Source organism: Adiantum capillus-veneris, chromosome 6, assembly GCF_014529385.1.
Source record: "Adiantum capillus-veneris isolate H3 chromosome 6, ASM1452938v2, whole genome shotgun sequence".
NCBI classification, from domain to species: domain Eukaryota; kingdom Viridiplantae; phylum Streptophyta; class Polypodiopsida; order Polypodiales; family Pteridaceae; genus Adiantum; species Adiantum capillus-veneris.
Window position 1 is genome coordinate 155153859 of NC_140936.1, and position 15736 is coordinate 155169594.

Genomic DNA, 15736 nt, shown 5'->3' on the forward strand with positions numbered 1-15736 from the left:
CAAAAATAGTAAGAAAATAAAACAAGCATCAAAGGTGTCTTTTCATGGCCACCTAATTTGTCAAGACACAAAGGCATTTTACCAAATTTCTCAAAGGTATGTCAAATAACTTTTGAGCTGGCTCTAGTTTCATTGAAGAATCCCTCTATGAGAATGTAAGGGAGCTATCAGACTTACATGCTACTAGCGGTCCAGACTAGCCTACCGCAGCCAATCTGTTCCGCTCCGCTGCCTTCGACAGAGGTTTGAAGATAGAGAAATTATATATGAAAACGCGCATAGACAAACATATCAGAATATCCACTCATAGGGAAACCCATGTCAACTACATGCACAATCCCAACCCCATTAAGATGCAAGCATGGCAGACAAATCAAGGATTGCTTTCACTTTAAAGAGGATGGACCCCTTTGGTGCCAACATTGAACAAATTCTACAACGAGTAGTTTCCAAGAGACGATATCTCATACCGAACGTGCATATGGATAGACCCCCTCATTACATAATCATTGAGTTCCTCACAGCTAATCACTATATTGGGACTCAATGCACTCCAAGAGACTACATCTCCAACAGAAAGCTCCATAGCTCTTCTCATGTGGAACACCCTACAAAAGGGCATAAAACTTACCTGAAGATAAACCCTCGTTTTTTGTTCGCTGAAAACACCCTTGATTCTTGGCCATGCCCCTAGTGTCCATATTGTTCAATCAAATCATCCCAGGGAGCCACATCCTTGACCAGAAGCCCATCAAAAAATCTTTTCGTGTATATGTACACTCACGTCAACTTATTGCATAATGCCACATTCCTTTAAGATGCAAGCATATGTAATCTCATTTGGGAAGAAGACCCTCACTTTGCATCGGATAAAAACAACGTAGATCTCTTTTTCCTGCCCATGCTAGCCTTCAGAATGGGCAAAGAAAACATATCTATTTTCAAAAGCGACCTTACCTGCATAAGGCTCAAACTAAGCCGACATAAGCCGGGCAATCGGTGCATCGAGCCAAGCCCGAATTTGGAAGCAACAACCTTGAGGTAGCTAGGGACATTTTCTTTCACCGTAGAAAGCTAGCCCACAGGCACATGTAAAGTCATTGGAAAAAGTTGTCCTCCTAATATCTAATTTTCTCATGGTTCTTATATGCTAGAGGACAGACTACTATGTTTGTTTCCTTCTAACGTATCATTTTACCTGCGCATGCAGAGCTTAGAAGTGACACCATCCAAGCTGAAAGAGACTAAATCCCCATCCTGCCTGAGCTCAATCATGGAGACACAAAACACCGCACCCAATGGCAGCGGCCGCCAAGCATTGCAAATACTAGAGACCCTTGACAAGACAAAGACACAAGGCTTCCACTTCACTACCACCAACATAGCAGGCATGGGCTCCTTCACTGATGCATATGATTTGATATGTGTCTCTGCTGTGACCAAATTGCTCAGCAGCATCGGTATGCTCCCCCCAGTTCTCAATGCTGTAGTGAATGGCATTGCTCTTCTTGGGGCATTTTGTGGCCAGCTTCTCTTCGGCTGGCTCAGAGACAAGCAGGGGCGCAAGAGACTCTACGACGGTACCGCATTGCTCTGATCGTTTGCTGCTCCATTTTCTCGGCCCTCTCGTTCAGGTCCAACTCACATTCTGTCCTTGGCATTCTCTGCTGCTTTCGGCTTCTGGCTCGGGGTCGGCATTGGCGGAGGTTATGCCCTTTCTGCCACCTCATCACTATACTACCATCAGGTGCCTTAGTGGATGCTGTCTTTGTTAGTGCAGGGATCGCACTTGAATATATATAGGTATAGAGAGAGGAATTATAACTCACACAGACCAGCCGGATAAAGTTGGTCAACCCATCATATAGACCTCGTGGCCGGATACCTACAACTTGAAATTACAACTCACACGTGACTCCGTGAGGTGGAGCATCCCATCCATCCACCTCACAGCCAGATAAAGTTGGCCAATCCATCATATATACTTGAGGAACAGCTCGTGTGACATGTAGAAATTTAAAATTACAACTCACACACCCGACTCCGTGAGGTGGAGCATCCCAGCCATATAAAGTTGGCCAACCCATCATATAGACTTGGGGAACAGCTCGTGTGACATGTGGCCCTTCGAAAATAATCTTGAATAGAAAATCATCTTTCTGTAGACTCTTGTAAAAACAAATTGCCAATAATTTTTAAAACCCTTTTAAAGAAATACCCCCAAGAGAGATTGTGAGTCCATAAGCAACAATAAGAAAACAAGGTAAAGGGTCACATCGGCATTTCAAAACATGTAAAGGAAGTCAATATGGCCCTTAAATGAAGAAACATATTCACTAACTAAACAAAAGCACAAAACAAATATGTATGCCTTTCTTGCTCTTCCTCTAGACTAAGTTGATTTTTGACAAGCATTTTATCCAATTTTGGGTATTATCTATCCTTCAAAAAATACAATAAATTAGCCAAAAATATAGGGCGTAATTTTTTCGCGAGCGCTTTTGGAAATCCAACGAGCAGATTTCAAAAAGATTATCTTCCTTCTCAACTTTGTTCTCTCTCGCTACCACCCAAGCTTCTTCTTCTCCATCATCATCTTCCCCCCCCCCCTCTCTCTCTCTCTCTCTCTCTCTCTCATATATGTGTGTGCTTTGACAATGGTTGTATGTGTAAAAAAAAAAGGTGATAAATAGTTCTATCACTATATCACTCAAGCTTCTTCTTCTCCATCGTCATCTTCCTCTCTCTCTCTCTCTCTCTCTCTCTCTCTCTCTCTCTCTCAGATGTGTGCTTTGACAATGGCTATATATATGTTAAAAAAAAAAGTGGTAAATGGTTCTATCACTATACCACCCAAGCTTCTTCTTCTCCATCGTCATCTTCCTCTCTCTCTCTCTCTCTCTCTCTCTCTCTCTCTCTCTCTCTCTCTCTCAGATATGTGTGTGCTTTGACGATGGTTGTATGTATGTTTTAAAAAAAAATTTGATAAATGGTTCTATCACTATACCACCCAAGCTTCTTCTTCTCCATCGTCATCTCCCTCTCTCTCTCTCTCTCTCTCTCTCTCAGAAATGTGTGTGCTTTGACGATGGTTGTATGTATGTTAAAAAAAAAAAGTGATAAATGGTTCTATCACTATACCACCCAAGCTTCTTCTTCTCCATCGTCATCTCTCTCTCTCTCTCTCTCTCTCTCTCTCTCTCTCTCTCTCAGATATGTGTGTGCTTTGACGATGGTTGTATATATATTAAAAAAAAAAGTGGTAAATGGTTCTATCACTATACCACCCAAGCTTCTTCTTCTCCATCGTCACCTTATGCCCTCGTCAAGTGCGAGAGAGTGAGTACCACACACTATTTGAGTGCTTAGCTTTTGACCACATTAGGTCCTCTTTTCCCCATATATTCAGCCATGAGCTCTCCCTACATACCTTCCTCTCCCAGCCACGATATGGACTCTCTATTGCGACGCTCATTTCAGTCATTTTTTAGCATCGAGAGTCACTTATGACCTCCACTCACACCACGTGACATGTTCATTTGGTCCCATAGGTCATATTTGACCTCTGAGGACAATAATAGAACTCTCTCTCTCTCAGATATTTGTGTGCTTTGACAATGGTTGTATGTGTGGATAAATGGTTCTATCACTATACCACCCAAGCTTCATCTTCTCCATCGTCGTCTAACACCCTCTCTCTCTCTCTCTCTCTCTCTCTCTCTCTCTCTCTCTCTCTCTCTCGATCAAACATTCATAATTTATAATTCTCTCTATGTCAATATCCTCCACTCAAACATGCGACTTGTCTTCTCAAATGTTGTGACATATGTTGGGCAACAAGATAAACCACCAACGTGACAAGTGTCCTTCTAATCTTGTCACACTTGTGGTCAATCGTACACATGCAACAAATTAATTTCAATGGTTTACATAATAATGGAAATTGATTTTGAACAACATTTAAAAATTACAATAGAAACACCACAGACTGTTATTAAAAGGGTTTAGAGTACACAACTTAAAACAACAACTATAATAAGATAGATATAGAGAAAAAAACAGTAAATATGCTAAGATGGTGTCAAGGCCTTATTTCTTCAATATTAGTGAGGAAAGGTCTAGTTGTTGTTGTTGTTGTTGTTGTTGTTGTTGTTGTTGTTGGCTCCATTGGCTGTTCCATGCTCGGCAATGTATGACATCCACACTTCTACCCAAGCCTTCACGTGTCGTTCGAAGGATGCACACTCCTGTGGGGTGCGAAAACCATGTTTCCCCCAAACCATACTTGCATTGTTGTCTAGTGCCGCAACTTGATCGATATCCCCTTTGCTTGGATGTGCATTCAAATCAAGGTTTTGCACGGCATCAAATAAAGAGCTTGTTTCCGCATCGACTACACAGAGAGAGTCCGTGTAGTTTTGTACACTTTGTGCTGTGGTGAGTGAGAGAAAACTCAAGAAATAACTTTAGAAAATAGATAATCAATGGAGAGACTTGCGCATGAATGAATGAATGAAACATTGTGTCCTTTTGGCTATTTATAAAAAAAACCCAAGCGTCTTTACTTCAAGGATCATTCACACCATGTCCTTCGCAATATTTTCACTTAAAGTATTACGCATACCAAAAAAACAATGAAAGATTAACCACCATCAATTGACTTGCCTTCAAAAATTAAACTTAGTTATAGAAATAGAAAACAACATAGACAAAACATATATCAGATTGAGAAAAAATTAAAACATAGTATGACCAACCAGTAAGTTCAGGTGTGCCATTACATAGAAATAAGATAAAATGGAGTAATCAATACCAGTCGGGAATTAGGTTCTCAATGGCTGCAAATCCTGTGGGGGTTGCGCTACTGGAGCGTGTGCATGTGGGGGTACCATGGGCAGTGTGGGAAATAGAGGGCGATCGAGCGGTTGGCCAACCAGGAACTATAGCTGGAGGTCTACTCGGAGGAGGAGCAGACGACCCAACCGAGTCTTGGTGAAATTGTAAAGGAGACGGGGTGGATGTGACAGTGCTCTACGAGAGACCTCGCCCACATGAAGAGTCGATCCTAGACCAGTGCGTAGCCGCTGTTGCAGTTGAATAAGTGCCAAAAACAATTTCTTGTCCCAGTCAATGGTGATACAATGTTATTGTAGACGCTCACACTCCATTGCCAAGCCACCACAACCTGCTAGAATATCTAGAACGTCATCCCCAACCTTTGTGAAGGTACCCAACAACCACTTGTTTACAAAAGCACAAACATTAGCAGACATTTCAATGGCACATTAGCGGAGTAGTTCAATGGCTAGAACCGATCGTAAAGGTGTCCTACTTGACTTACCGAGCAAAGAACTCGCTCTTCTTCACTCCAAGCCGAAATAGTGCTCCAAGGGCACCTAGCGTCCATGGCTCGTCCCGTAGTTGCTCTCGGATCATGTCACAATCAAACTTGAACCCATCGTTATCAGCTGCCACATCTCTTGCTTGACGATCATACAGTGGAATCAATGGAAGGCCTTCAATTTTACATGGGAACGTAACTAGCAATAAGGTCGCGACCTGCAAAATGAGTATTGTTTCAAACAAAAAACACACCAATATCTACCAACCATGGAATTTATGGAGAAATGGTTAAGAACTTACTAGATCCGTGAAGTCATCTATCATAGCGTACATGCGTGACACCATACGAAGAAAGTGCGAAGATGGCAAAACTCGTGCAAGAGGGTTTCCTCGGTGATGAGTGCCAAGTGGTCTGGCCGACACGCCATGACTACTGCGCCATCCGATAGTAAAAACTTTGCGGCCAAGGTGAACACACTGGAAATGAGCTCAACAAAGAATGCATTCCATCGGGGCATGCCACCAATGCCGAAATCAAGTTTGCAATGTATGGGAAGGTCTACCCACACAAGTCGCACCCCTCCAAGCCGATGGTCAGGCTCCATTTTGCCAGAGTGTGAGAGAGATCCAATCAAACATTGGATCATTCGAAGGCTCCTGCAATACATAAATACCATGCAAAAGAAGATTGAGAGAGTGCTTATCAAATTCAAAGTGGAAGCCAAAGTGTCATAAACTCACTCAGAAAAAATCTTTGGATCCATGATAGCCTTCCGTAGATGGCCTATATCAGCAAGTATTGTGAGATGTAATGGGACGACCCCAACACTTAAGATTTCTACCATTTGTGCGTTAGAGAGAGCCAAAAATATGTCAAACGCAAAATTTAATGAAATGTTAGGTATCACAATTTTGTTGTTATTAAAACAGACATTTGTTTATGGTGGCATTCCTTACCTAGTGGAAAGGACTCAAGCCCAAATGGTTGAATAGACACCCGGTGGCTGTCCTCGCTTTGAACAGTACCAATGGATATGGATCGATCAGGACCTCGGGATCTCGAGGCTTTGGAAGGACTGGATCTCTGTGACTCCAAGTGGCGTTCAGAATCACCTTGCCCATAATCTGACCCGCCACCTTCCTGCTCACTCCTTTTGCTATGAAACTCTGAAAACTCTGAAAAATCATTGATGACTGTCGTCCTCTCTTCTTGCCTTGTAGAGGTCTGTCTTGAGAAGTTTTTGGGCTTTGACGTCCCTTTGTCGTGCCAGGAGAAATGGCATTGGTGGGAGACTAATTGCTGGTGACACTTTTGCTTTTTTCCTTACCCTTTACCTTCTTGTGCAATGCTGCAAGTCCACAAAAAAGTGAGGATACTATAGCAAATCAAACACATTAGTTGAACAAGAAAAACATTACTTACCGTTGTATGCTTCAGCTTCGTCTTCAGGAAATTCGCCATCCACATAGTCCAAAAACCATGGACGGTCTCTCCACGTTTCCTTACCATGGAGCTTCTCTATCCAATCGTCAAGATAAAAACCCCTCTCTTCCACCCACACATTGTTGGGATGCTCGGGGAATGGACTACGGAGGCCTATTTTAAGGGCGCCCAACCACCATCTACAAAAAATAAGAAGAATAACTCCAGCTTTCATAACACACAGTTGGTGTTTTCTATAGTTCAATACCTGTATAGCATTTGTCAGATAGTACAAGCAAAATGTGGATGCTCCTCTACGTCATGGGTAGCTCGTACGGTTTTCTTCCATCGCACAAATGTCCTCCCAAAGTGCTTTTGTCAAAAAGCCTGCAGTGCATTGCTAAGGGACATGCCACAATCACTTCTTTAACGTGGAGTTCTCGGTCTCCATCTTTTCAACCACACTCAATACACCCCTGCACATTAAGTATTAGTAATGTGGCAATACTAAAAATGACCCCAAACTTTAGTGTTAGTACACTCACCTTTCAATCTGCTACCAATATACGTGCATTCTCAATAATTGTGAGAACGGCTTCTCTTGCGCCGAAATAGATGCTTCCACTAATGACACATCGCTCTTCGCCAATATATTGATTAGGTGACATTTTCTGCAATGTATCATTAGATACATTCTTAATAAATTAAGGAGAACAAAGAGTGCTTTCATAAGCAAATAGTACTTACTTCGAAGGACTAATCGACGCCCGTGCATGCTCGGATACTCTAAAGGGTGTGATTTTGCAACCCTTCTCTCCCCAACCCTCAAAAGAGATGCATTTTCAGAAAAATCTGTTCCATTTTCAAGATTGGCTATGACTTCTATCTCTAGTCCCTTTCGCACAAAAAAAATCTCGGTCTCATTCACTGTCAAATCGTAGCTTGCCTTGTAGTCATCTTCCTGCATGTGGTACTCTCTCCTCCCCTTTATTGTTGAATTTTGTGTTTTCAGCCAATATATTGCATCGAACTCTTCCTGCAGTACAAATAGCAAAACCAAACTCATTTCCAAAAAAAAAAACCTATGTGCTTACCTAATGCATGTGTATTATAAATTTACAAATACCTTCCAGAGTAGTTGCGCTAGCAAAGACATAGGTAGTCTAAGTCATTTTGAAAGTTCATTGCCGTCCCACGAAGTGCCCTATAAGTTTTTGTCCTATCTTCTTCATTGAATTTGTCGAATAAGGATTGTGGATCAGCAAGCACTAATTTTTGCATCATGAATATGTCATGCCCAGTGATGTGAGCCACATGGACTCGCGTCACCCTAATTTTAAATGAAACATTATTTTAACAATTGATAATATCAAGTGCACCAATAGAAGTGTGAAGAAGCTTACTTGTTGATCATGCCGAGCACCAAAAGAAATTCAGCCATCTCTGCAAGGTCTCACTTCACAATTGTGCACTCAACCTTTGGTGTAGAGAATTCATCCACCCGCTCTCGCAATGCCCAATCTTTCCATGCATGGAGCCGGTGGTTGTCGTCCCAAACAATATACATTTTCTCTTTCATGTGAGAGAGCTCGGGGATGTCTCTAATTTGGTCATCAAATGTGGCCGACATAACTAACTCTCTCTCGTAAGTGCCATGCCTATCGAATGGTATAGGATCTTATCAGGGAAAAGCTTCGAACACAATGAAGCGAGCCTTCGTGGGCTGGAAACCTCTTTCAGCTATAGAGGTCACTGGTTCAACCACACAATCATCATTCGTTCTAATGGCCACGTTGACCAAAAGACGACAAAGGGGGATGCGAGGCTACAATTGATTGTATGATACAACATGTGCATCAATCCAACCCAATGAGATGTGGGTATCAACCACGGAACCAAAGAAATCAGTAAGAGGATCATTATCCCTGTTTTTGGCAAGGATGGTCGTCGGCGTGACTGCACCGTCGAAGGAGACACTCGCATCGTTGTCATAACGGACGCTCCAACCATGGAGCCACTCTCTTGAGTGGTGTGTAGAGGATTTTCTTATTGGGTGATTTGAATCCTCATCTCCTCTTGGCGGTCCACATCTTTGGATTGTTTTCTTGCTAAAATTGGTATTTTTTTGTTAATTAGGGTTCTGGTGGTTTTCAAAGAACTAACTGAAGATAAAAGTAATATGAGAGGTTTGAAGGTGTGGGAACAAGATTTAAGAGAAATGATAAAATGTGAAATGTGAAAGTAATACAATAGGGTTGAAGGTGTAGAGGGAATAAGGTTTAAGCCAAATGAAATACAAGAGAGTAGTTTGGAAAGGTATAAAGGAATGAAAAAAAAATTGCTTTTCTAAAAGATATAGATCATTAACAAAGATATAGATCACTAACACTTAAGTAACACTTAAGGAAGAGTAGAACTGCTAGGAGAAATAAAAAGTACAAATGTGAGCTTTTATAGGCATTTAGAAAAGGAAAAGGGGGGCCACAAAAAAAGGAGATACTTTTATATCAAAAGAGAGAGGGAAAAGGACGCAAGAAAAAAAAAGAGACACGGACGGAGGCGTTTTGGTAAGCGTGGGGAGAGGGGAAGGAGGGGCAGTTGGGGGTGCAAGGTGTGTGGGCAGCTGGAGGCGAGGGCAAGGCGGCGAGGAGCAGGGACAGGCGGTGCGAGGAACAAGGAGCGGGCGACATGGGGCGGGTGTAGGGGGCACGAGGGGCATGGAGGGCGGAGGGGGGCGGGGCTCGAGGGACAGGGGCAGTGCAGCGATGGGGGGCCCTGGAGGCAAGGGTGGGGACATGACACAAGAGGGGTAGGGCAGGGGCAAGGAGCACGAGGAGGGCAAGGTGGGGGTAGGGAGCACGAGCACGAGGGGGGCAAGGTGGGGGCAGGGCAGGGGGGAGTGTGGGCGGGTGCGAGGGCAGACCTATAGTCCATGTGGACTGCGTGCGACCCACTGTCCATGTGGGTTGCCACGCAAAGCACCTGCCCACCGTGCCCCCACCCCCCCTCGTGCTCCCTACCCATGTCTCGCGCCTTGCCCCCTCGCTGTCCACACACACACACACAGAGAGAGAGAGAGAGAGAGAGAGAGAGAGAGAGAGAGAGAGAGAGAGAGAGAGAGAGAGAGAAGCACAGGGAGAGAGAGCAATAGGGAGGGGGGGATTTGGGGTTAGGGTGATTCACACGGTGGGAGAGGAGAGAGAGAGGGGGAGGGAGGTGCGGGGCTTCACTCACACGGAGAGAGAGAGAGAGAGAGAGAGAGAGAGAGAGAGAGAGAGAGGTGGGAAAGGGAGGGAGAGAGAGGGGGGGAGGTGCGGGGCTTCATTCACACGGCGAGAGAGAGAGAGAGAGAGAGAGAGAGAGAGAGAGAGAGAGAGGGGGGGGGGGGGGGGGGGGGGGGGGGGGGGGGGTTTCAGACGGGGAGGGAGGGAGAGAGGGAGGGAAGGATGGGGGGAGGTTCACACTGAGGGGGGGAAGAGAGAGAGAGAGATTTTAGAAATTAGTGAATATTATTAATAACTACTAAGACCACTATAAAATGCTCTTAAATCCTCTAAATGCAACTAAGCACTTTCACTCTCATCTTTTCAATCTTCAAAGAGATTTCTACTTGACTATCATGTCATGCATTGTAGTCTTTCCTTCTTTCAAAAGGGCTTTTTCCTTTACCAATGGGAAGATTATCTTTGGGGTTAAATAACTACAAGTGCATGTTTCACCACAAACCTTTTCTACTTTGCATGCAATTGTCATGGTTGGGAGTGGAAAGTGCCAATGGGTAGAACAAGCACACTTGGGAGAGGAGTTTTATGTTGTGGACGAATCTCTTTCTACAAAGCTTGTGGTGCCAGTCGAAGATGACATGGTCTCAAATTATACTGGCATGGATGCTCCATTTGTGGATATTCCCTACATAGACCTTACTAGTCCAAGAAAGGAGCAACTCTTTGGAGAATAAGCATTGCAAAACTCTATCGAGGTAAGGAGTACAAATAGTATTTTGTCATTTGAATGCAATGACGAAGCCCAACACCTTGACGAAGCCTCTTTCAAAGATAGTGGAAATCAAACAAGTATCGGAAATACCAAAGGTGTACAATGGTAACATGGTGTTTGAGTTTCCACCGACCTTACAAAAGGTTCATCCAATGGATGCTATGGAACATAAGTATGATCCAACACCATTGGACCAAACCGCAAACCTCAAATATTGCATTTCCTAGAGTGTGTCGCAAAAGTCAGTGTGTAGGTGCTCTAAAATGTCTCAATGAAAGTTGTCCCAAATTGGTTGATTTTGGGAAGTCAAACACAACACATTTCAATGGAAACATGCTAAAATTACCTTGTGTGGGCGAGTTTTGGGTCGGACTAGGTGGTAAGCTTAATTGCCACTATTACGGTCAAGCGCCCATTTGTTTGCGTACATGTAGTTGCTTCGTATATTATGTCATGCCAAGGGATGAGAGTATGAGCATATTAATGGTACATCAAGGGACTCACCAACATGACATGTGGGATGGGTCGTCAAAAGGGCTCACCGATAAAACCAAAGAAATGGTTGCACGAGTTCTTAGTGTGGATAGACATGCAAGCACAAGAAAGGTGCAAATGTGTGTGGCAAAGGAAATTGTGACGACAACTTTGATGCAAGAGGGGGGCTCTAGGCATGTACTTGGTGAGCAAGAATTTCTAAATGTTGTTGAGGCAATGGGCCCCTTGGTGGAGGACAATTGGTGAGGATGCTTTCATTTTCTCTTGTTTGGGCATAATATTTTAAAGTAACTACTCTAAAGTACAGATTTCGAAGGTCTGTGGCTGCAACTAGGAATGGCCAACAAAGGAGAGCTTTTGTGTAGACTCCTTACTGCGGCTAAAAAGAGATTGCACATATGATTTTTTTCAAAGAAGTAGGTTTCCTAGGCAAGGAGCAAAAGGGGAGCGTTGTTTTGTGTTCAAGATGTCTACAATAGTTCTTGCATCTGGATTGATTTGGTTAATCGAATGCGACGAAGTGGACCTGGAGACCTTCGGCACGCTTGGATACAATTTAATCACACTCATCGAGTGGCGGATTGGGTGACCATGGCATGCCACGTTTACGATCAAGGGTTTGTTGTCGTAAGAACATATTTCAAAAGTTTGGTATATCTTAAGAAACAACCAGCAACGTGTTTACTAATGTGCTTGTCTTCTGTTGTAGCATGCAATATCTCCTCACTATTGCAACATGTGAGATGAAAGAGGAAGACATGGAAGCACAAATACTTTTCTGGCAATGCATAAATGAAGTTATGGAGGGTCATGGATGTGCGAGAGCAGATTTCCATGGATTCATGGCGGACGAAGCTCAAGCCAATTGGAATGCAGTTCGCACAGTGTTCAATGGTGGCAAAGACAATGTTCTACAACATCGAGAGAGATCTTGCCTTTTTCATTGGAAACAAAGCATGGTGGCACACACCACAAAGTACATTGTCCTCTTCATCTCAACAAACCCACAAAGACATGTGCAAAAAGTAGCATCTAGCCCCCTCTAAAGAGGCAGCTATAGCGGAGTCTCAGCTACTTCTACAATGGTGGCGAAATGAAAATTGCATGGATAAAAACATCCCTGCAATGGACTCTTAGTTGATTTGGTGGGAGGTGCGTATTGCACATTGGGGGAGCATCATGTCAGCAATAGATAGAAGTGCTGATGGGGCAAACACTCCAAGAACCAACTTGGCCAAGAGCAAGCATGGTAGTTGGCTTGCAGGTGAAGGGTTCAAAAGAAAAATCTCATTGTATGATGCATGTACTTCAAATATTAAAAAATGAAATACTACAAAGCACAAAGGCATTTTCTTACTCTCAAGGTAAGCATATTGGAAAGGGTCCTTCACTAGAGAGGCTAAAGGAAAGAGTTTTCTCTAGTCCAACACAAGTTATAAGAGTAGTAAATGAGCCAACATCTAGAACACCCATGTATAAGGCTCGTACCCCACTTGAAGGAGACAAAGAAACCGTTCGGCAAAAGCGAGGGCTAGCGATTGTGATTGATATTGAGGATGAATCGACCTATAGGCCAGAGTACAAGGCAAAAAGACGAGACCGCACAACAAACCGAAGGCCAAGGAAGATCATTTTCACAGAAGATTCAGGGGTAGTAGATGGGAGTGAGAATTCCAAAGAGAAGACGAAGATTTGTGTTCTCAAACGAAGGGTCAATGAAGCTATGTGGGCAATCAGAAGAACCCTGATCGGTAGTCGTGTGACATGTAGTCGCACCCCCAGTGGTGGAAAAAGATGTGGACAAAATATTGTGGCATGTAGTAAAGGGACTCATGCACCATCCTTTGAGGGGTATAGAAGACATCCAAATGGGCTACTCAAACAATGGTTCTGGTTTTGTCCTGAACATGTTATTCATTGCTATGCGGTGGATCATAATATAGAACCAAGGCCAACAGCTCCTCCTCCAATAACTTGGCCAGTTGATCTAGGAACAAATACCACAGATGAAGAAGTTGAGGTACTACTTGAAGGAGGATTTCAAGTGGAGACAATTGGAAGAGATCGAGAGAGTGCAACAACCATGCGAACTCCTCCTACATGTGGAGGTGATTCTCTTCCGCTTCCAAAAAAGCAAGTAGCAGTGGTTCAATACTAAGAAATGGCATAAGAGTCAAATTTTGGCCTTCCATTTCAGAGGAGGTAGCTAAGAAAGTTGGGCTCGCTCTTTGTTTAAAGGCAAAGGTGATTGAAGAGAAATGCATTGTAGACAAAGCATATGAAGTCTTCAAGGTCGAGCATCACGCAATAGATGGACATGTGGGGGTGTATGAGGTGCACATCAAGGATGAACCCTATTGCACATGCCTTGATTTCATCGATAGGTAGGCCAAGAAAAAATCTTATTTGGCTTGCAAGCACTCGTACTTCATTTTCTTGAGAGTTCTTGGATTAAGCTAAAATGAAAACATGTTCATACATCAGCCCGTGCTAAGCAAAGTACATGTCTACAATACTCTTAGTTGTGAACACACATATCCAAACTTGGAGTGAAGCCAATGATTGTACAATTTTGTGACACATTTTTTGCCATGTATTGTAGTTGGCGAAGTTGATATAGATTGGGTAACAATTGGACCTTTGACAAAGATGTTTTGGATTATCTTGGGCTATACAACTTTTAATTTCTCTTTTTGTTGGCAATAATCTTGATGTAAATTGATTTAGGTGTATACTTCTCCTAGAGAGAGAATGGAAGAGAGAGAGAGAGAGAGAGAGAGAGAGAGAGAAACCCTAAACCGATGGGTGGGATGAGAGAGAGAGAGAGGGGGGGGGGGAGAAAGAGAGAGAGAGAGAGAGAGAGAGAGAGAGAGAGAGAGAGAGAGAGAGAGAGAGAGAGAGAGAGAGAGAGAGAGAGAGAGTCAAGGGAGAGAAAAAAGGAGCAAAAGCGATGGTGATGACAATGTGGAATCAAGTGTGTTTACCAAGGAAAAAAATATGAGTGAGAGAGAGAGAGAGAGAGAGAGAGAGAGAGAGAACAAAGTTTAGAAAAGAAGGGAGAAAGAATCTTTTTGGAATTTGCTCACCAGATTCCAAAAAAGAGCTCGCCAAAAAATATCCCCCAAAAATATGTAAGGTCTTGAAAATTTGAAGGGCAAGGGTATCCATCCAAGATCAAGTATCAACGGTGTCTTTTCATGGCCGTCTCCCAAGACTATTATATCAAGACACACAACATTTTACCAAATTTCTCAAACTAGGTCAAATAATTTTTGACATAGCTCAAGCTTCATTGAAATATCCCTCTATGAGTATGTAAGAGAGTTGGCAAACTTACACACCTCTATATAAAGATTGGCAACATTTAGTACTGTTACCGGATGGTCGTGACGGATGTCTATAGTATAGCTATCAAGCACTAACATACTCTATGTCAATAGTTAGAGAAGCGATCGGTGTAGAGCACGGAGACACATTGAGTTTGTCACGCTCAAAGGAGTGCATGTTGCAAGAAGTTACCAACTTCTCATATGCTCTGCTCTTAAAGCCTTTTAAAGTCGATGTGCCCGATAATGGGGAGCCAGACGAGCAACCCGAAGTGGAGGAAAGGGAGGAGATACTCGTTCCAGAACAGATATTGGCACATAAAGATAGAAAGATAAAAGGTAAAGTGATGAGGCGGTTCTTGGTTAAATTCAAGAACTATCCCGCATTAGATGCGAAGTGGATGGAGGAGGAGGACCTAGCAAATACTCCTCAGATTATGGAACTTTACCTTGAAGCATTCGGTTTAGCATAGTCTACTCTGATAGAACCCCGATCTCAGCTTGGGTGAAATTTGGTGCAATGGGTATGCACAAGAGGGGAGTTACTCCGCTCCTTTGTCAACAGATTGCCCCGATTTTTGATACTAAAGTCACTAATGTCCCTATTGGGTTTCAAGGATACTGTGGGCTAATAGTATTCTGCTAAGTTCTGTACTGCTAATTTGTACTCAAGTTTTCAGATACTATTTCTTCAGTAATATTTGGAAGGCCATAAACTATTGTGTCTTCGATAGCGACCTCTTTGTGGCTAGCTTCTCAAAGATTGTGTAAGAAAGAAAGGAGATAATATATGTGGTAAGTAAAAGATATAGTTCAGATGATTGGCTTAGGGCAACCCTCGCCATCCAATCATGCCATGCACAATAGTAAGTTACTTGGTACTTGTAACTTAGCTAGGTTGTAACCCTCTGTCCCTCAAGGCTCATCATGAGCTTGAGGCTGACTTGTATATCTATTGGTGACTTTATAATACATTCACTCACAATTGTGAATTTTGGAAAAAAAGAGAGGACAATCTTCATATTATTTGATATTTAGTTTGTGTGTGTGTGTGTGTGTGAGAGAGAGAGAGAGAGAGAGAGAGAGAGGAGGAGGGGGGGAGGAAGAGAGGGCGTCTATAGTTTTTCACTCAAAGAAGGAACGAGAAGGATGC

At 43.1% G+C, this 15736-nt stretch overlaps 1 protein-coding gene across 1 annotated transcript; it reads left to right on the forward strand.

Annotated features, from left to right (window-relative positions):
• Positions 1-85: 85 nt before the first annotated feature.
• LOC147456540 (inorganic phosphate transporter 1-6-like) lies at positions 86-1716 on the forward strand. The gene has a single exon (XM_086514974.1). The coding sequence runs from the start codon at positions 1148-1150 to the stop codon at positions 1595-1597; it is 450 nt and encodes a 149-aa protein (XP_086371100.1). The 5' UTR covers positions 86-1147; the 3' UTR covers positions 1598-1716.
• The last annotated feature ends 14020 nt before the right edge of the window (positions 1717-15736 follow it).